At 44.0% G+C, this 21,474-nt stretch overlaps 1 protein-coding gene across 4 annotated transcripts in view; it reads right to left on the bottom strand.

The window, feature by feature from the left end:
- The window catches only part of CLPB (caseinolytic mitochondrial matrix peptidase chaperone subunit B), a 141,652-nt gene that overhangs the window by 73,447 nt on the left and 46,731 nt on the right, over positions 1-21,474 (bottom strand). For 2 of the 4 annotated variants that reach the window (XM_019807892.2, XM_034666401.1), the window contains 2 exons: positions 18,435-18,538; positions 12,457-12,546 (listed from right to left, as the gene is read on the bottom strand). In XM_019807892.2, the coding sequence (XP_019663451.1) occupies positions 12,457-12,546; positions 18,435-18,538 (194 nt within the window). The remainder of the gene's footprint in view (positions 1-12,456; positions 12,547-18,434; positions 18,539-21,474) is intronic. The other 2 variants (XM_002927141.4, XM_034666402.1) reach the window with 1 other exon arrangement.

The following is a 21,474-nucleotide window of genomic DNA, read 5'->3' as shown; positions in this document are numbered from 1 at the left end:
GCTATGTTAGAGTTATAACAGGATGATACAGAAAGGCAGAGGGGAGCTTAGCTCAGTTTGGGCATGAAGAGAGTATCCCAAAAGATCAGAGTCTCAAAGGGTGAAGAGAAGTTATCCAGGTGAAGAGAGAAGGCTGGGGGTTGGCTAGGGGATGGTAGATAGATGAGAGAAAAGAGGCTGTTCCTAGCAGAACAGTTAACATACCTCTCTCTTTTGAAGATGTTTACAATTTAGTGAGTACTTAATAGTATTTTGTAAAGAACTTTTTAATTTTTATAAGCCATTAAAAATTTGAAACCATAAAAGGGTACAAGGTAGAAAAGGTATCATCAACAGCTCAGCAACTCAAGAAACTACATTTAATATTTTGGTATATGTCTCTCTCTATGTATTATATACATATGTATATGTATGTATGTAAGTATATGTAAGTATGTATGTATATGTCTCTCCTACACACAAATCCTACAAAGCACATATATCTCTCTCAGGCATATCTGTCCTTCAAAATTAGAGCTTACTTTATTGCAATTTTGTAATTTTTTTTTTTACCTTTAATAATGTATTGTGAACATTTTTTTTTTGAAGGTAAGAAGAACAAGCATTTCACGTGGTCAAAGAACAAAAAACCCCCAGTTCACTTTAGCGTGAATATTCATGACTCTCTCCAATTTAATACATAAGAACCTCAAACTAGTTCCACCACTTTTACAGGACCCTCTGAGTTGTGTGACCACATATGTCCCAGTTCATCCCGGACGGGTCTGGTTTATGCCTAGTGTCCTGGACAGTCCCAGTTTGGATAATCAATTGGATGGTTACCCCACCTCTGGGGCTCTGCCTTGGCGATGAGACCCCATAGAACAATGTTTATCCTGCATAGATAGGGTTTCTTTCTGCCTCACATAGAAATTATTGGAGTTATTGTCATGTTCCCTCCTGAGCTGAGTTTGTTGAGGGCAGAATTTGGGTCCTATCTACCTGTACCCCCTTTCCCCCCAGCCCATAGCACAGAGTCTGCAAAGGTAGACTCCTCTTATCTCCCACTGGATAAAGGGTAAAATTTAGTCAACTGGTAACCTTGCCTAGGTAGTTAAAAGTACCATACGATTTTGTTTTTTAAGATTTTATTTATTCATTTGACAGAGAGAGCACAAGCAGGGGGAGCAGCAGGCAGAGGGAGAGGGAGAAGCAGGCTCCCTGCTAAGCAAGGAGCCTGATTCAGGGCTCCATCCCAGGACTCTGGAATCATGACCTGAGCCTAAGGCAGACACTTAACCTACTGAGCCACCCAGGTGCCCCACACCATACCAGTTCTAAATCATTCTTTTCGAAGTGGTCATGGAATGGAGTCTATGCACTCCCCCTCCTGAGAAACTGGACTTCCTATTTAAAAGTTCCCCTAACGAGAAGACTGTCACATCTCTTCCTAATACTAGGAAGAGTATTAGAGTAGAAGGTCAATATTGACCTTCTACTCTATGCCTGGCATGGTCACTCCACACAATCTATTTAATTCTTCTGACCACCTTATATAGTAGGTATTATAATTCCCACTGTACAGATGAGGAAACTGAGGTACAGAGGTCACACAGTGAGTGAGTGGCTGAGTGAGGATTAGAACCCAGATCTAATCCAAATGCTCTTTCTTTACATCATATCATGTTGTCACTCTAATTTTGCAAATGAGGGAATCAGAGCCCAGAGCCCAGACATTCTGGTCTCAACCTACATTCCTACTCCCTCTTCTTCCTCTGCTCAAATGAAGGTACAACATACTCTTGGTGGAACTTGCCTTAATAGAGATTGGCCTAAGGTTTGTAGCTAGCCTCTGGATAAGCTAGCTTAGGTGGAAGCATTAAGTGTTTGGCCAGAATGAAGAGGGTGGAGAGCGTAGCTGAAGAACAGACAATACTTTCCTGTAGTTAGTCAAACAAAGGTAAATCAGCTCTTCTGCGCCACAGAGAGGCTCTCTAGACCGATGACCTCCCCCAACCCTTGAGTGTTACTTGACCTTTCCTGGAGCGGTGAGAACAGGAAGAAGCCTCTGAATAGCTAACATACAAGTCCCATGTGCATCTGCATTTTTCCCATAAGAGGGCCCTTTAGGACCTAACTCAGAGATTACTAACTCTTAGTCACAAACAGTCTTATCAAATCATGGTAAATGATCTTATTTCCAGCTCACTGCAGATTAGGAGAAACAAACAAGAAGGCTGGGGAGGAGGCTTCAGAATCGAGCAAATTGATTACAATCAAGTGCTGGCCAGGCAGGAAGGGAAAAGAACAGCACAATAAAAAGCTGAAAGAGGAAGTCACAGAATACAGCACCTCAAAAGCCCCTAAGGGCACCACTGAACTGCCACATAGGACATTAACTGCTGGATATAATGATGAACCTGAGGAAAAGTGATAGCTGGCTCAAGAAAGCAGGAAGGGTATAATCCATTTTACAAAGAAAACACATCATTCATTCAACAAACAACATTTACTGAGCATCACTGCATAGTGATAGCTTCTGGAGACATACTAATGAACAGGACAGGATTCTTGACTTTAAGAAGTTAACAGTGTAGGGGGCCTGGGTGGCTCAGTCGGTTAGGCATCTGCCTTCAGCTCGGGTCATGATCCCAGGGTCCTGGGATCGAGCCCATGGCCAGCTCCCTGCTCAGCAGGGAGCCTGCTTCTCCCTCTCCCTCTGCCTGCCGCTCCCCCTGCTTATGCTCTCTCTGTCAAATAAATAAAATCTTAAAAAAAAAAAAAGAACAGTCTAATGCAAGAATCAGGAAGAGACAAATTATAACACTCTTTTGTAAACACAATGACAGAGCTATACACTGGGTACTTATCATAAAAGGCAGATGAACTTAGGGAACACGGCTGTGGTTATCTGGCTCAGGGACAAATGTCAACAGAGTGCCAGCATCATAGCCCAGCTAATAAGGAATGTCTATGAGGAGCGTTCCTGCTCACTTCTGAGGTCTCATCTCCCACTATCCCCTTCCTAATGTGCTTTCTTGCCTCTGAGGTTTTGCAAATACTATTCCACTGCCTGGAATGTCTTCCCCTCTCCCATGCCTTCCGTTGACTAACTCAATTCATTCTAGGCTCTGATTAGAAATCACTTCTTGCAGTGATTCTTCCTAAGTTTGAGGCAGTCACTCCTCCCAAGAGCTCCCCTAGCACCTCAGGCATCTCCCAATTACAGTATTTACTGTTTACTTGACTATATTCCCTACTAGACCAAATGCTGAGGACGGGAAGTGTGACTGTCTTTAGAGTGGTATCCACAGTGCTCAGTATGGTGTCTGGACAAAAGTATGGGCTTTACAAATACTTGTTTAATTAGCTAATGAATATATAATACATAAATAAGGTCCTAGTATTACCTTGTTTTAGAGTGTGGCTGTTAAATAAGTGAGCTCAGGAGCCAGACCCTGGTGTTTGGATCCCAGTTCTGAATTTACTGACTGTGTAATCTTGGGTAAATTACCTAACCTATCTGTGCCAAATTTCTTTATCGGTAAATGGAGATAACAGTAGCCTCTCATGGGATGTTGTAAGGATTAAACAAGACACTATGAGTAAAGGGGCTTGGAACAGTGCCTGGAATACAGTACCTCTCAGTAAATGTCAGCTATTATCCTTCATGTCTGGTCTTACGCTTCCAAAAGTGCATTCTCTCTGTGAAAAGTGGTTCCATTTGGAATCCTGCATACACTTTTCCCTTCTGAAAGGTAGAGTGCTGAGTAAGAACCAGCTGTTTAATTTGGTGTTAGTCAGCAGTTTCCTGTTTGACAGCCTCTTTCTACCTGGTTCTTGTTAAAATCCTACAGTACCACTGTTACCCAGAACGCTCTTTGGGACTGAGTAGTGCATTACAATCACCTGTAAAAGAGCATTTTCCTTTCCTTATTTATTTTAGAATAACCCTGTGATGTAGAAGTTATTGTCATGTTATAAATGAGAAAACTGAAGTTGAGAAGGGTGCTATAATCAGTTAGTGTGGGAGCTAGGACCCAGTCCAGGTCAGCTAGGCCCATTCTGTGCTCTTAGCAGTAAGCTCTTTTCCTCACATCACCCAGTTAGAGAATCCTGTCCCAGAAGATCTTGCTGGAGCCCCCAGATCATTCGAGGTCATACTATTCTCTATCCAAAAAAAGTAGCTAAAGGCAGGAAGGAGGTGTGGGGAGAGGTGTAGCACGCGCTGTCACATATTTACCCACTCTCACTGAAGAAAATTAATTAAATCTTCCGAAGCTAAAGTGACTCATCCAAGACTGGCTCACCAGCTGCCCACCAAGATGGTCTTTTAAGGCCCAGTGTTTACAGCTGATCCTTGGCCAGTGAACTGACCCTTTCCCAACGAAGTCATTTACCAGCCTGTCTCCAGCACAGCCTGTCTCCAGCATGAGTTCGGGCTCCTGCTTCTCCTCTAAGCCAGACATTCATGTCTCTTTGTCCCTCTGACCACAGGGAGAATGACAACGCATCGCACTGTCATCCTTCTGCTCCCACCTCTGCTTTTTGATGTTGCGAAGTCTATGCCTGGATGCTGTCACAAGCATGTGCCCGATGTGCTCTCTGCAGGATTCCCTGGACTCAGCAGTGCCAAGGAGTCAGCAGAGGTGACAGTAGTCCCTGAAGCCCGTCATGCAGCCCTGGCCACTTTCCAGCACCACTGAAACTGCAAAAAAAGGCGACTGCCTCCCACAATGAGAAACAGTGATTTAAGGTAAAGGGGGTCTTACAGTCCTGTATCTAAGCTTTGCCACTTACTAAGTTCTTCTACCTGTAAAATGGGTATGATAAGAAATAATTTGAGAAATATGAAGTATTTAAATATTATGAGAAGCAAATCTGATAATAGGTTTATTTTTTTGATAATAGGTTTTTTTTTAAGATTTTATTTATTTATTTGACACAGAGAGAGAGAGAATACAAGCGGGGGGTGAGGCAGGCAGAGGGAGAAGCAGGCTCCCCGCTGAGCAGGGGCCCAATGCAGGGCTTGATCCGGGGACCCGGTGATCATGACCTGAGCCAAAGGCAGATACTTAACCGACCGAGCCACCCTGGTGCCCCTAATAGGTTTTTTTAAAACATCACCACAAACATTTACTAATGCCACTCTCTCTCTCGGGTTAAGCACTGTGGACACAGACATGAATCAGACATGGCACTTGTCCTCATTTGCAAAGCATACTGGGAGAGACTTTGAATAAAGGTATATGAGGCAAGATGGGTGGTCTCTGGATAACAAAAGCTTTATTACTGCTGCCTTGTACAGAGGAAAGACAACCCTAGTTACGAGTGCCACTCCCAGGAACTTGTGCCATTTGATGTCACGGAGGGTCTAGCAGTGTCTCTGCCTTTAAAGATGTGAGTATGTCTCTGTGAGAGAGAATCTCTACGACTACTCTGACAAGTGTGAGAATAACCCCTTACATTTGTGCAGCATTTTATGGTTTAGAGAGCACTTTAATGCAATTGTTTCCTCACCCTATGACAACTTAGGACAGATACCATTCTTGCTAATCAACAGACAGAGGTAAAGAGGCTGGGTTGCCTGCCCAACCTGAACTGCTAATCGGTGGTGGACCGGAACCAGATCTGGAGCCTGCCTGGCTCTCTCCTCTATACTTTTCCATGCCCAGCTTCTGTCAGTGCCCACAGGCTCAAGCCTCACATAAACCAGGGTTGGCCAATCTAGCTTGAAGCTCAGGATCTGGGTTAAATTTTTATCAAGAGTCTTGGGAAGAAGCCTCTGGGCTCTTTGCTTCCTCCCCCTCAAGATATGCTGTATCTACTACCTCTTTAAATCCTCACTATAACCTAAGACAGCCACCCTACTGCCAGCATGGACAGGCTGCCCCCTCAGCCTCTGTGGGCGCTGTCAGCTCTGCTTCCTGTGTTTGTCTTTAGGCAGAGGACAGGGCAAGAGGGAGACTCCTTGTGAAGGGTCACCAGGAGACCAAGGCCCTTCATTTCCTTCCACAGCCTGGAAAACCCTCTTTCCTCTCCAAATCCTACCTGTTCTTTACAGCCTCGTCCAAGCCTCCTCTTCCAGGAAGTCCTTTCCCCCCAGCTCTGTCCTGGATGACTGTTGTGTTGATTATGTGTACCCATTTACCAGGTAAATCTTTATTGTCCAACAACATCTCTTGTAATATTTTCTTGCAGTAAAATTTCCCTCTGGGGGCGCCTGGGTGGCACAGCGGTTAAGCGTCTGCCTTCGGCTCAGGGCGTGATGCCGGTGTTATGGGACCGAGCCCCACATCAGGCTCCTCTACTATGAGCCTGCTTCTTCCTCTCCCACTTTCCCTGCTTGTGTTCCCTCTCTCGCTGGCTGTTTCTATCTCTGTCGAATAAATAAATAAAAAATCTTTAAAAAAAATAAAATAAAATAAAATTTTCCTCTGACTCCCCAATTAGGTCCTAGGCTCCTCATGGATGACAGTAACTAGTTCATAACATTTTCTGTATGTATTTCATAGAGCATCACGTCCATATTTTCTGCAGCTTCAGCGATGAACGCATGAGAACCTTTTTTTTTAATTTTTTTAAAGATTTTATTTATTTATTTATTTGATAGAGAGAGACAGCCAGTGAGAGAGGGAATACAAGCACAGGGAGTGGGAGAGGAAGAGGCAGGCTCCCAGTGGAGGAGCCCAATGTGGGGCTCGATCCCAGAACACCGAGATCACGCCCTGAGCCGAAGGCAGATGCTTAACGATTAAGCCACCCAGGCGCCCCACATGAGAACCTTTACCCACCTGCCTGCTCATGAACACACCAGCACTGAAGCAGCTCAGAACAGTAAGTGTGATGAGAGTCACACATGCACACAGTCTGATGGCACCAAAGATGGGACACACATCATGTGACTTTGACAGGAATCACCCAGAAGAACTGCCTTGAGGATGAGGGGGATCTTGCCAGGTGGAGAGGGGAAGAAGGGCATTCTAAGGAAAGAAAGTGATGTCTGCAAAGGCCAGGGGGTGAAGACTGTCCACTACCTTTCCATTCAAGAAACTGAGTCTCTCAGTGAGCCTAGGATGCTGTGGGCAGAGAGGAGGTCGCCCAGGGAGGCAGAGGACTGACTCTGACAGGGGTTTGGCTTCTATCCTGAAAGCTATGGGCACACAATGGTTTTTTGTTAAGGAATTAAGCAACATGGCAAAGAGCAAAAACAAAAGATCAGGAGATGAGAGAACTGGATTCAAAAATGACTCATTCACTATGCATTTCAATCCCTCTGTGCCCCAGACTACCTATTTTTCAAGTTGAAGAGTTTTTCTACATGAATGGTTCTTAAACTTTAGTGGGAACAAAATCACCTGGGTAACTTGTAAAAATTGTTGATTTTTGGGCCCCCATCTCAGCAATGTTCAGTAGGCAGGGCCCAGGAATGTACCAAAGAAGCACCAAACTAGATGGTCTCTAAGCGTCCTTCCCACTCTAACGTTCTTGTGATGAACTCAAGAAAGATGCAAGGCTAGTCAAACCCATCCTACCTCCACCTGCCACGTCCTGCTCCCAGGAAGCTCAGGATGTCTGGGCATCAGAACATTCTTCCCAAGCCTCATGTTTAGAAACTTAGAGCAAAGCCCCCAGGACACTAAGCCTTGGGATGAGACCTCCAATATCTCATTTATGCATCCTTCTGCCCCCCAGAATCCCAGTTGGAATTAGGGTCCTTCTACACCATACACTCTTGTCTATCTCCTCATTCACCTACCAACCATTAATTAAGTACTTTCCACGGGCTGGGCCATGAACTCAAGAGCTTGTAAATGCTGCAAATAGCACTGAAAAAAATCTATCTTTTATAAAATATCTCTGTCAGGAAAGAGTTCAGAATTTTGAGTTGGAGAGAACCAAATCCTAATCCTGACGACTCTGGAAAATTACTTCACCCCTCCAGGCCTCAAATTCATCACTGGTAAAATGGAAACATTAATATCTATGAACTGGGTTGCTGTGAAAATCAAAGATGATGCGGTAATAGTCGGGGGCACAGGAAATGGCCAGCCCCTAGGAAACAGCCATTTTTCCAGTCCCGGAGCTGTAAAATATATCCATATTCCTCTCTTTGACTTTCAGAGGCTTTTCCTACCTAGTCCTAGTTAATGTCTCCAAACAGACTTTCAACTCCTCCCTTCCCATAAGACGACTCCGGTGATCCTACTATGAATCCTCAGGAGGCAGCACTGTGCATTAGAAAGAACAGAGATCGGAGTCAGTGAGACTAGGGAGCAAAAGTCACTGTGCGACTTGGATCAAAATACTTAACATGTCTGAGAATCTGTTTCCTCATCTGCAAAATAGATATCTTCACCTACCGTGCAAGACTCAATGGCAAACCCAATTAAAAAATAGACCAGGGATCTGAGTGGATAGATGTACATATGGCCAAAAGGCACATGAAAAGATGGTCAACATCATTAGCCATCAGGAAAACGCAAATCTAAACCACAACAAGAAGCAACTTCATATCCACCAGGATGGCCAAAGAAGACAGGCAGTAACAAGAGCTGGTGAGGATGCAGAAAAACCGGACCCTTATACACAGCTGGTGGGAACGTAAAATGGTGCAGTGTCTTTGGAAAACAGCCTAGCAGCTCCTCAAAGGTTAACAGAGAGTTATCCTGTGACTCAAGCAATTCTACTGTTAGGTATAAAGTCAAGAAAACTGAAATCATTATATTCACACAAAAACGTGTACACAAGCATTCACAGCAGTATTATTCATAATAGCCAAACGCAGAAACAACTCAAATATCCCTCAATTGATGAATGGAGAAATGAAATTTGGTACATTCCTTAATGAACTATTATTCAGCTATGAAAAAGGAATGAAGCACTAATACATGTTACAACATGAATGAACCCTGAAAACATGTTAAGTGGGGGCGCCTGGGTGGCTCAGTCATTAAGCGTCTGCCTTCGGCTCAGGGCGTGATCCCAGAGTCCTGGGATCGAGCCCCAACATCAGGCTCCTCCGCTGGGAGCCTGCCTCTTCCTCTCCCACTCCCCCTGCTTGTTCCCTCTCTCGCTGGCTGTCTCTATCTCTGTCGAATAAATAAATAAAATCTTTAAAAAAAAAAAAAAAGAAAGGCTGTTGACCCTGCCTGTAATGCTAGACTGTGTGGCATCCTCTCTGGCCCAGGGCCCTCCCTCCTCTCCCACCTTTTTAAAAAATATTTTATTTTAGGTAATCTCTACACCCAAAGTGGGGCTCGAACTTACAACCCTGAGATCAAGAGTTGCATGCTCCACTGACTGAGCCAGCCAGGTGCCCCCAGGACCCCTTCATTGACCACAGACCCAGGTGGAGCTTTCCACAGCCCACGTGTCACCTTCACACCATCAAATTCAAAGACTGGGACAAACTCTTAAGAATGTGTTACTCTGCTGTCTGTAGGCCCATCAACACTCTGTTTGACCCTCCCTTTCCTTCCATCTCTTCTAACTCTCACAGCAGTAACATGTCACAGCTACTTAGAGTCCCTCTGAGGTGGCCTATCATTACTCTGAGCTTAACTTCTCCCTACTGCCCCCGCTTTGCCCCCATCCCAACCAAAGCATCCCATCCTTCAGATCCTCCAGGTAGGGCTGGCAACGAGAGGAGGAGCCGCCCTCTGCCTTTCAGCCAGTTATGCTACTTGGTTGGCCAAACTCAGTCCCTCTGTGCTCCCCATCTCTACACCTGCTTGCCTCTCCTCTGCCTTTTCTTCAAAATGTTAAAAACTCGCAATAAAAAACAAATACAAAATGCTGTAATTAATAGCCAATTCCAAGCCAACCCAGCATCTCTACTAATAAACCTCAACACTTGCAAAAAGAACAATAAATTCTGTCTCTCTCTGGTTCTGAGGTGGTCTCTTTTATATCCCGTCCGTGTGTGCATGTATGTGGGTAAGTGTGTCTACATATATATTTATTTTCCTTTATTTCCCATCCAGGGAGGGGCAGAATAATGAACTGCGTGCGTCAGGGAAGATGAATCTGAGATACTAGGGAGCAGTGCAGTAAAAAGATTAAAGTGTTATTATTGTTGTTTTTTTTTCCCCCATGGTCCATTGTGACAGCTCGACCGTCATCTGTAAAAAATGTCTCAGCGAGAGATAATCATCGGAAACTCAATAAAGCGTCAGGGGGAGCCTCAGCCCCCATCAATCACTGGGTGCCTGGAAAATTTCAGCCCTCTGTCTCCCTTCCTGCTATCCATATAAATGTCTCTAATATATTTTGTGTGGTGTGTGGGACCCATCCCTGATTTGGAACTTTTGATGAAAAAATATTTATACACAAAATATGTAAATCAGTTAAAAATCACAGGACTACTTCTTTACCACCCCATCCCACTTTTCCTTATTTTTATAAATGTATCAAATTTATTCTTTTTAATAAAACATGTCAACCAGTCTATCTCCCTCTCGTCGTCAAACATACATAAATACATATATATGTTTAGAGGGCTAAAAGGAGGGAAACAATTAACCTAACTGGCTGATACACTTCACCTTGAAGTTGGTTAACAGGCGTGATGGATTGACAGTGCACTGTCTATCCTGGTGACTATAGCGGCTAGCCCTACTGAGAAATGAGATGTAGAACCACTGGCCCTGGAGGTGCGACAAGGCCGTGACAATGATGAGGAAGAGGCAGGGACATTATTAAAAATAATAACTTGCCCCAACAGCTTTTGGCCTGGCAGATTCCCAAGCCTTCCAAGACCCTGGACAAGCAGAGGTTCTGGGCTAAGTGTGGGGCACACACAGGCTGCTATGGTTGTTGGGTTCTGTGTAAGAGCAGGAGACAGTTCTGCTGGCATTTGGCTGCATCTCCCTGCCTCAGTTTCCTTTAGTGCCTGCATCACAGCGTGGCTGTGGCACACCGTATCAGTGCATGTTATCTGCGGCTGCAGTGGTCTTATCACCATCCTATTACCTCCCCTGCTTCTCTGCCCTGGAAGGGATCTGCGCCTCTGGTGCCCTATCCTCTAGAATCTTCAGAGCCCCTCTCTGACTAAAGGACAAAGTCCAAGCATCTTGATCCGGCCCTAGTACACTAACACTGCATCTTTACTGTTCATTACTCTTCAAAATAAACCTTCTGTGTGGATGCTTCCACTAAGCAAGTTCACTTAACAGCCTGACACACATTTTTCTGTTTCCCAGTGTTTGGGATATAACACACCCCTTCACACCCAATTGCACCCACCTATAGGCCCTCCATAAAACTTTCTTATACTTTGGAGCTCAGATACCATTTTATTTCCTTGACTGCTTCAACCAAAGATTCTCTTCTGAGCTCTGGTAGTCCTTGTTTTCTGTAGCTCTGACTGAACACTTGTCAAATACTGTCTTGGTCAAGTCTTCAATCTTTATTATTATTATTATTACTTTTCTTGCTGGTACCTTACACATTTGCATGATGCCTTGTATTTTCTCAAGTGCTTTCATAAGTACTTCAATTTGATCTTTATAATAAGCCAATGGTGTAGGAAATATTCTACCCTACAGGTGAGAAAATCAAGTCTCAGAGAAATAAAGAGAAATGCCCAGAGTCACAGTTTGGTGATGGCTACGCCACTCCTTAGACTCTAAATAATGTTTGGCTCTCTACAGGCAACAGTTTGCTACCACTGAAAAGCATTTGGAAGGCCATGTCAAAGAGTCTGAATAAAGTTCCACAAGGGTATGAGGAGGATAATGATGATGATGACAGAAAAACAGAAATTTACATTAGTGGAATTCCTTTTACATTCTAGGTTTTAGGTTAGGGACAAATATGCTGTCTCTAACTCTTCTGATAACCTTTACTTTTTTAAATTTTATTTATTTATTTATTTATTAATTATGTTCCATTAGCTCCGGGAAACAAACTGATAACCTTCATTTTATAAACAAGGAGACGGAGCCTCTGAGAGGTGCGGAAAATTGCTGCAGGTGTCATAGCTATTACGTGTTCTGTACTACCAGTAAAACTATGGCATAAGCACACAGCCTTGCTAGGAGTGAAGCTTAAAGTGGCAAAATAAGGTCTCTTCCAGGGAGAAGGCCCAGGTGAGTTTTTAAAACCAGTTCAAGCCCAAGGCCAGAACTAACATCTGTAGTCTAGATCATGCTACTCAAAGACTGGAGAGCTGTGAGAAATGCAAAATCTCAGTTCCCACTCCAGAGCCACTGAATCAGAATCTCTGGGGGTGGGGCCCAGGAATCCATGTTTTAATAAGCCCTCTAGGTGATTCTTATATCCTTGGGAGCATAATTACTTCCATCTGAATTTATGCTCTCCAAGGGCACACATTCTCTCTGCTGTCTCTAGGTAGGGCTGGCACATGGTAGGTGCTGGGTGGTTAATTTATACTGAATAGATGAGCCAGGATGAGACCACTCCCTGGCATGTCCTGGGGAAGGGGAGAAATATTATAGAGAGTAGTTCCATTACCGCCAGTGGGAACTCCTAGCCATCTCCTGAACTCCAGGGCACTTGTCCACTGGTTTGTGATGCGCCAGCTTGCACCGTCCTGTCCCCCATCTGAAGACACAGAGATGGGGAGGTCAGCTGGAGCAGGCCAGGACCTGCAGCCCCTGGAGCTGTGGGAAGGGGACCACCCAGACTGTTGGGGTTGGCCTTGGGAGGTAGAGCCTGGCAAGTCAGGCCCTCTAGCCCCAGAAGGGTCCTACACAACTCATCTTTATTCAGCCACCACTTGGAGCTGAGAAGAGAAGCTGATTTATATCCTGTTCTGACCATGTTTCTGCCGTGTTTTATTGTTTTAATTGTGTATATGAGAGGCACTCAGAGTGCTCGCTTGCACTTCTGACAGCCCCAGACACCCAATGTTTATATCAGTTACTTACAAGCAGCCTGCAGCATCCCTGGCTGAGCGACTTGTTTACTGTTACCATTAATTTACTGTCTCCTCCACCTGAGGATTGGGACCCACCACCCAGCCGCCAGCCACAAGTGGAACTCTGCTGGAGTGGGCTTGGATGGGGATCAAGGCACTGAATGGAATGTGGTCAAGATCAGGAGTGAGCTGGTAGAGAAGCAGCAGTGATCTCCACGCTCCCCTCTCCACATGTGTCCCCTCTATGTGCCTTTGCTCAAGCTGTGTCCCCTGCTTAGAATAGCTTTTCTTTTCTCACTTTCTTTCTGCCCTCCAAAGCTCAGCTCAGATCCCACTTACAAGTACCTCACTTGCTCTGATGGTGAGCCTAGAGCTTCTAGACCTTAGAAATCACATGGCTGACGGGGGCCTTGGAAACCATATTATCCAATGACACAGGACAAGAATCCCCTGTATGGAATCCCTGATGGGCAGACATCCAGCCTCTGTCAATGCCCCTTGAGTGATGAGTTGCTCAGTACCTCCAAGGCAGCTTTACACAGAGTCAAAACCCACTTCAGTAGAGTTCTTCATCACACTATGCTTTACTTATCTCTAGTCATCCTAACAACCCCGTGAGATGGGTATTGTTATCCCTATGGTACAGAGGAGAAAACGGAAATTCTAGAATCTTAAGTCACTTGCTCAAGATCACACAACTAGTAAGTTACAGAACTTAGACAAATAGAGCTTAGATAACTGCCTACCACTGAAACCTGACCTTTCTCCAGGACACTATTATATCTCTGAAGATGCCACTCTTGAGGGCTGAAGAGAATGGACAGAACAGTCAGGCCAACACGGTTCTATGGCAGGCACTCCTGCATCACTTGCACCAGCAGACCCGTCCTCTACCCAGAAACACCAGCCCTGACAAGGGTGGGGAATACTGTGATGTGCCCAGCTGAGCAGGCTCCTTGCTAAGGAGCAATGGCCATAGGTAAAACAGAAGGGTTTTGCTAGGAACAGGACAACTGATGACAAAGTCTCAGAAAGGAGGTCACAGAAGTTTCTTTCCTTTCTAGACCGTGCCTGTTCTGAGCAGGTAGAACAGACAGAACCTCTCTGAGAGAAAACAAGGCAACTTCTCTGATACCTTTGGTACCCTTGTTTGGATCCTCTTTCCTCCTCAAACCTTAGATGCTGTACCCTGAGTGAGGAGCTTGTCCCCTTACCTCTTACCTTCACTCTTTTCCTTAGACAATTTCAGTCACACCCACTGTAGTCACTACCAAGCAAACACTGGTGACTCCTAAATCCCTATCTTCTGCCAGACTTCTCCTTTGAACTCCAGACCCACACATCCAACTGTTCACCCAAATCAGAAATCAGGATGTCACCATGGATGCCTCCTTTTCCATCAACTCCCACAGTCTGCTTAGAACTCAACCTAATATTTTTTTTAACATCTACTTTCTCCATTCCCAAAGATCACTTTTAGGAATCCCTAGAAATTATAAGGCATTTTGGGGGAGCGGGGCAGAGCTTCCCACCCAATTCTCAAAGGGGGCCCTCGTCCCCTAAAGGTCAAGAGCCACTGCTAATTTCTCCCCTCCAACTTCATCCCTCACCCTGTAGAATGATCCATCTAAAATGCAAATGTAAACCAAGCATCCCCTTGCTTAAAATCCTTTAATGACCTTCAGAAAACAGTGTGAGCACCCTAGAACTGTCTTACAATGTCCTCCTCATGCGGACCCTGCTTCGCTCTCTGGTCTCACTTCTTGCTACTCTCCTCAGCACTATGGTAGATGAGTCCACTTGCTGTCATCTACCCACCCCATGTCTCTGCATGTGTTGTTCCTTCTGCCCTGGAAGGTCTATCCCTCTTAGTCTGCCTGGCAATCTCCCACTCATCCTTAAGACCCAATTCAAAGTCACTTACACTATGACACTTCCCAGACAGCAGCCTGCCGTCAGTGCTATCTCCATTCTTTGTACACCTACCTTTGCATTATCACTCCGTACTGTGGTGCCTTATTCATAGGTCTGTCTTCTCACTTGACTGGGAACACTGCTGAGGGGCTAGACCATGTATATTCATTTCTACATTCTCAGCATCTGGCAGAGTGCCTGACACTCAGTGAATACATGCTGGATTATAAAGAAATAAAACTAATAAGCAATTACAACTGTAGAGCACTTTACAATTCACACATCCTACACTTTATCTCTAAATGTTCACAATACTGATAAGGTAGAAAAGGGATATATTACTGGGGTTTAGGGAGGTCCTGCAAAGGTCACAAATGACAACTTACCACCTCCTTTTGGTACTGAGCACAGTACAAGGTCCACAGAAATATCTACCAGAAATTTAGTAAATTTGATGGACCCAGCACGGACTCTGCTTCAATAGTGAAGAACTGTCCAACTGAGCCCATGACTTTCCTTTGAATTTGCCTAGACACACTCTGGGCAAAGGGCTAGCCTCTTGTTCTTTTCTACCCTCCTCACATATCCTGTAAATCAGGTAACCTCCTGTGAAAAAGTCTATCCAATCCAACGGAAAGAGAACCACAAGATTCTTTCGTTCTTGTCTACTTCACCAATGAGAATGACCCAGAACTAGATACAGTAAGCAATGGTTACTGGTTGAATGGATGAAAGAACAAGGTATCTTTAAATAAGAAAAAAAAAAAAAAGAAAGAAAGAAAAAATCTTGTTAAGAAGGAGCTATAGGCTTGGTAAGGACGGAGGAGAGCCCTGGGATGATTCTAGAGGACCGTCACTTTTCAAGGCCTAGAACACATGAAGTTGGAGGGCAGAGCACATCCAAACTGATACACCAGGGAAAATTAGATAAGCCGCAGGACACTGTGGCAGGCAGTGCAGTCTGGAATTTAATAAACAAACAAAAAAACCAAAACCACAATAACAACAACAACAAAAAGATGCAGAGACAAGAACATCCTACGAGGTACAGAAGAGTGAGTTCATCAATGATTCTGACAAAATTCTAGAATGTACTTTTTTTTTAAAGGTTCTTAAACACTTAGTTAATTAATGGGTATCAGTATGGGCTCCCTGAGGACAAGATAAGACCATGCCAGAAGAACTTAGTATCTTTTGGGGAAAGGGTTCTTGGGTAAAAATATACAACAGATGCTAAATACATTTTTATTTTAGCAAGAAATCTAAATTTAGGTAGGAATGTCACCAGTAAATATATGAATCCACAGAAAGCCTATTCACTAAATTTGTAGATCATACAAAATAAGAAGAGATATTTAATATTTTCATCTTATTTCATAAAGAATATAATAGCCTTTCCAATATTTTTGTTGTCTACCTACCTACCTACCTAGAATGTAGGTCTGGCTAGTTTAAGAGTTAAAAACAAGTTCAGAGGAATACTGACAGAAAGAAAAGAAAAGAAAAGAAAGGAAGGAAAGAAGGAAGAAAGAAAAAAGAAAATACCTACAACAGGGTCAGCAAATACAGCCTACGGGCCAAATCCAGCCTGCTGCCTATTTTTGTAAATAAAGTTTTACTGGTTCATATCCACACCCATTTGTTTGTGTGTTGTCTGAGGCTGCTTCTGCACTATAGTGGCCAAGATGAGTACTTGAAACTCAGACCAACTGGCCCACGAAGCTTAAAAGCCACTATGTAGCTTTTTCCAGAAAAGTTTGCTGACTACTGATCTAGAATGTTGAATATAAGCATCAATCTGGAGAGAACAAAGATAGAAATTTAAATGCAGGGGGTGGGGACTGGTGTGACAGCAAAGGTTGGCCTACATGGCTTCACAGCTTTGGGATTCTGTGAAATCAAAAATAATGACTGAGCCCTGCTGGGATCCTGAGAGCAGATGATAAGGCACTCAATCCCTTCCCTTCCACCTGGCTCTGCCCCCTCAGCAAATGCTCCTCTTCGTTTTCGGTGAGAGCACCTGTACAGACGACCCAGCTGAGGACAGCAATGCTGTGTCTGAGTGAGGAGAGGACAGCCCACAAGATGAGTCACCACATAACAGGCTGCAAATATAGGGCAAGTTTGGTACTCGTGAAATTCTCCTCTGAAACATAAAGTGAACATAATTCCTCCAGCTCAGTGGGGAATCCAAGGAGGCATAAGTCATGGCCTGCACATGGAACTGTCAGCAGAGGAGGAAAGGAAAGACATATGGGCAGATGAGAGTTCAAATAACCATATAAAAGGCCAAGATTTAGAGAACATTCAAAAGAGCAGCGGAGGGCAGGCTGCAATTATTGCCAAGGACAGGAATGACTTCGTGGAGGATCCAGCCACAGAAGTGAAGCTTGACAGGAGCAGGTTTACAGAGGTACAGAGGCGGGTGGGGGGGACAACTCCACACTTCCCTTGGCAGCAATGTTCTGACGCTCTTGACATTGCTCTCATGCTGCTGATCTGAGAAACCTCGCTGGGGCAGCAACGACACCTCTGCTCTGGACTACCACAGCTATGTCAGTCTGGCAGCCTCAGTGAAGGCTCTGAGGACCAAGCGCACTGCTCGCCTCACTGAACATCCCTTCAGTCAATGTTCTGACCCTCAGGCAGTCGGCATGGCTGTCTGTCCCTCTGGCATCACTGCTAACCCTACAGCAGTACTTCTCAGCTGTGCTATTGCTGGAAACAGGGGTATCTCAACCTCCATGAGTGACACAGACAGGGGGGCCAGTACAAACAAGCAAAAACTCAAAAGTAAAGTAAATATTCATTGCTGTTTGTAGCCAAAGCAACCTATCCTCTTCTACACCTCAGTTTTGAAGAAGCACTCACCAGAAGTAACAAAGACTGACTGGCCTGAGTACCCTCCAACAGACATGTGACTGAACCCTGATACAGGTGCACACCGCCTCTTTCTTCTGAAGTCCAAACAACCCACATTAACACCCTCAGGAGGCACTGATGACCACCCCATTTTATAAGTATAGACATCAAGGCACAGAGAAGGTCCACTATTTGTCCTGGGTCTTAATGGTAAATTGAGGGGCCAGTCCCAGAGACAGGACTACATTTTGCATAAGGAAGCGGGGGAAAGCAGTATTCAGAGTGGTAATGAGGGACTTCTGAGGCAGAGGAAACCAGTGAGGCTGCTTTCTAGTTCTGAGACAGGGATGGGATAGGGTAAGTCTGCAGAAAGTAGAAGAGGAACAAAGCCACATTCCATGCAGTTGCCTTAATTATTTTATGGAAACCTGCTCCATTATCCACTCACCTGAGGCTCTACGGACTGAGGTGCTTTCAGGAGAACATCAGGTGAAAGACATCCCCCACTCCCTGCTCTGGTCATGAAGTCAGGCCTCTAGCTTATTCCCCAAGACTTCTGAAGGGACATAAATGATATAGCCAGAAGGGACTGTGAAGGGCATCTGTTCCAAGTTTTCTGGGTTATCCATGAGTTCCCAGAGGATGAGGGACTTGAAGGCTCTCACTCTGAGTTGCTGGTAGAGCTGGCACAGAGCAAGGCTGCCTGGAAGCCAAAGGGAGCACAGAGCACAGAGCAAGGCTGCCTGGAAGCCAAAGGGAGGAGAGTGCTCAGAACATCAGGGGAGTCTGTGCTTACCTTCCAAAGAATGGATCCCCTGCTCCTTGGCAGTCTTATAAACACTGCTGAAATCATCCCCAAGGTTTGGGTCAGCACCAGCAGCAAGCAGGATCTGCACCATACTGGAAGAAATCAGAAAGACACAAGTGTCAAAAGCTGGAAAGGCCTAGGAAGTAGAGACTCAGATTCTGAAGCACGTTTGGGATTGGAGCTGCTTCTGCTCGTGTGAGAGTGGTACAGGGGAAAGAACGTAAACTCTGCCAGTGTAAAAGACAAGGAAAGCTCTGAAACTGACTACTCTGGTCAAGTTATTGAACACCTCTCTAAGGCTAGGTTTCCACAACTACAAAAAACAAAGTACTTATTCAACAATTACTTATCAAACACTTACTGTGTTATAGTCACTGTTCTAGGTGTTAGGGTCTGCACCCTCATGGAGCTTATGCTCTTCTGGGAATATCAAGAATTCAGCATGAAATTATAGCAATGCATGGTAAAGGCTATGATGGAGGAAGTACTGGGGCGCCTAGGTGGCTCAGTTGGTTAAGCGTCTGCCTTCAGCTCAGGTCATGATCCCAGGGTCCTGGGATTGAGCCCCGCAAGCCCTGTGTTGGGCTCTCTGCTCATTGGAGAGCCTGCTTTTCCCTCTCCCTCTCCCTGCCGCTCCACCTGCTTGTGTGTGCGCTCTGTCATGTAAATAAATACATCTTTAAAAAAAAAAAGAAGAAATACCACATACAGTGGGGAACCAAGGACGGGGATCAGGAAAGGCCTCCCAGAGGATGTGGTATTTAAGGAACTTAAGAGTTGGAAGGCTGCATAGTGAGACCTGGATGGTGAAGTGGGAGCTCTCAATGCTTTCACAGTCCTGGAGGCAAAAGAGCACAGGGCTTCACCTGAAGAAAGTAGCACTGGAGCTGAGAGTGTAAGGGGAAGAGCTGTGGGAGAGGAGGTACGCTACTGAAGGGCTTAAAGAGGAAGTGACAACATATGCTTTTCCTCCCCACTTCAAAATATACAGATGTAAGTCTTCCCTTACATCCATTTCCTCAATCTAGATTCCAAGAGTAACCACTATTTATAGTTTGGTATATTTCCTTCCAAACCTTTGCTACTCGAAGAATCACTCCAGTGGCTGTGTGAGAATGGACTGGAGGGAGTAGAACCAGAGGCAGGAGCCTGTACAGACTTGTTATGAGATTAAATTAGGTAAATTTAAAAACCACCGAACACAGAGTGCTTGACCCAGGAAGTGCTCCATATATACGTTCACTTCCCTTCTATTAACAACATGTTCCTGCTAATGCTTTCTTTTTTCCTTTAGGAGAAAAAAGCTTTGGAAAAAAGCTTAGGAAAAAAAAAAGCTTAGAAAAAAAAAAGCTTTGCTCACTATAAAAAAAAAAAGCTTAGAAAAAAAAAGCTTTGCTCACTATAAAAAATTCAGAAACTATAAATATTAAAAAGAAGAAAATGGTTTTATATATATTATATATATATTATATATATAACATCCTTCCAGTTTTTTCAATGTATGTATATTTTTATTTGCAAAAATAGATCATACATAAATTCTCTCTAAACACACACACACATACACATTTCCACTTTTTAATAAAGATTTTATTTATGAGACAGAGCAAGCACATGAACACAAACATGCAAGTGGGGAGAGGGGCAAAGGGTGAGGGAGAGGGAAAGTGAGAGAAGTCTCAAGCAGACTCCACGCTGAGCAATGCAGGGCTGGATCTCACGACCCTGAAATCATGACCTGAGCCAAAACCAAGAGTCGGATGCTTAAACCGACTGAGCCATCCAGGAGCCCCATTTCCATGTTTTAAGTATCTGTTTACCACATTGTTTTTAATGGCTGCACAGTGTTCTACTATAGTATACTTTACTTAGCCAATCTCCTATTGTAAGACATTAGATTATTTTTAATATTTCAGTAACACATGTCTGATTATTTTCTTTGGCTAAATTCCTAGGAGATGAAGTTCTAGGTCAAAAGTGTAAGCCTCTTTTTTTTTTTGTTTTTTAAGATTTTTAAAATTTATTTCAAAGAGAGAGAACAAACTGCAGGGAGGGGGAGAGGGGAAGGAGAAGCAGACTCCTCGCTGAGCAGGGATCTGGACACCGAGATCATGATCTGAGCCATAGGCAGACGCTTAACCGACTGAGCCACCCGGGCTCCCCAAAAGTGTAAGCCTTTTTAAGGGTTTTGATAAATATTATCGAACTGAATTTCAGAAAGATTGTACCAATTTTTTTTTTAACTAGCAAAGGAAGAAGGATGAGAGTAACTGTTGTGCCTTCCTTTCACCAAAATAGGGTGTTTCTTTATCATGGGTCAGTCTGATAAGCAGAAATGGAATCACACTGCCATCTCCACTTGCATTTCTTGGATTACTAATGAGGCTGGACTTAAAAATATATGTGTTTAGTAGTCAGTTGTGTTTTTTTTCATGAATCACAATAGTTGACTGTCTATTTTCATAATGTCCTTTGACCATTTTTCTCTTAGTATGTGAATCTTTTGCTTACTGGCCTTTAGAAATGTTAATGCTTTTGAAGGCATAATGGTAAGCATTTCAAAAAATTACTGTAACTATCATAACTATTAAAAAGTCAAACTATAATTTTAGTTTTTCTCTTGTTAGTTTTTCAGTATCTGTAATCAGCAGTGTTGATGGTTTTCCCTGTACCAACTGGCTTGAATTTCATTACCTTCCAATAGGCATAGAACCTGGCTCAATTATTTGCTGACTGGATGGATGAATTTTAATAACTCCCATGTACACAGTCCTCTCAGGTAAGTTAAAGAACCAGAATCCATCTCCCATGGAGCTGAGGTTCTCCTACAAGTGATCTAACATGGTCAGGCTGAATCTCAGGTATCTATTCACCTTACCTAAAAGGATCTTAAAGAATTACCTTTCATAGGTAATCTACCCAGTGTATCCAGGGTATCGATTACAACCCTAGGGAGAAATGAGAAGGATCTCTAAGCAGCTAAAATCCATGTCTAAAACTCAGATATTGAATTCACAGTAGAGTCTGT

This window comes from Ailuropoda melanoleuca, chromosome 8, assembly GCF_002007445.2.
Source record: "Ailuropoda melanoleuca isolate Jingjing chromosome 8, ASM200744v2, whole genome shotgun sequence".
Classification (NCBI taxonomy): Eukaryota; Metazoa; Chordata; class Mammalia; order Carnivora; family Ursidae; genus Ailuropoda; species Ailuropoda melanoleuca.
Note: the sequence above shows the minus strand (reverse complement) of the source record. Positions and strands in the feature narration are given on the sequence as shown.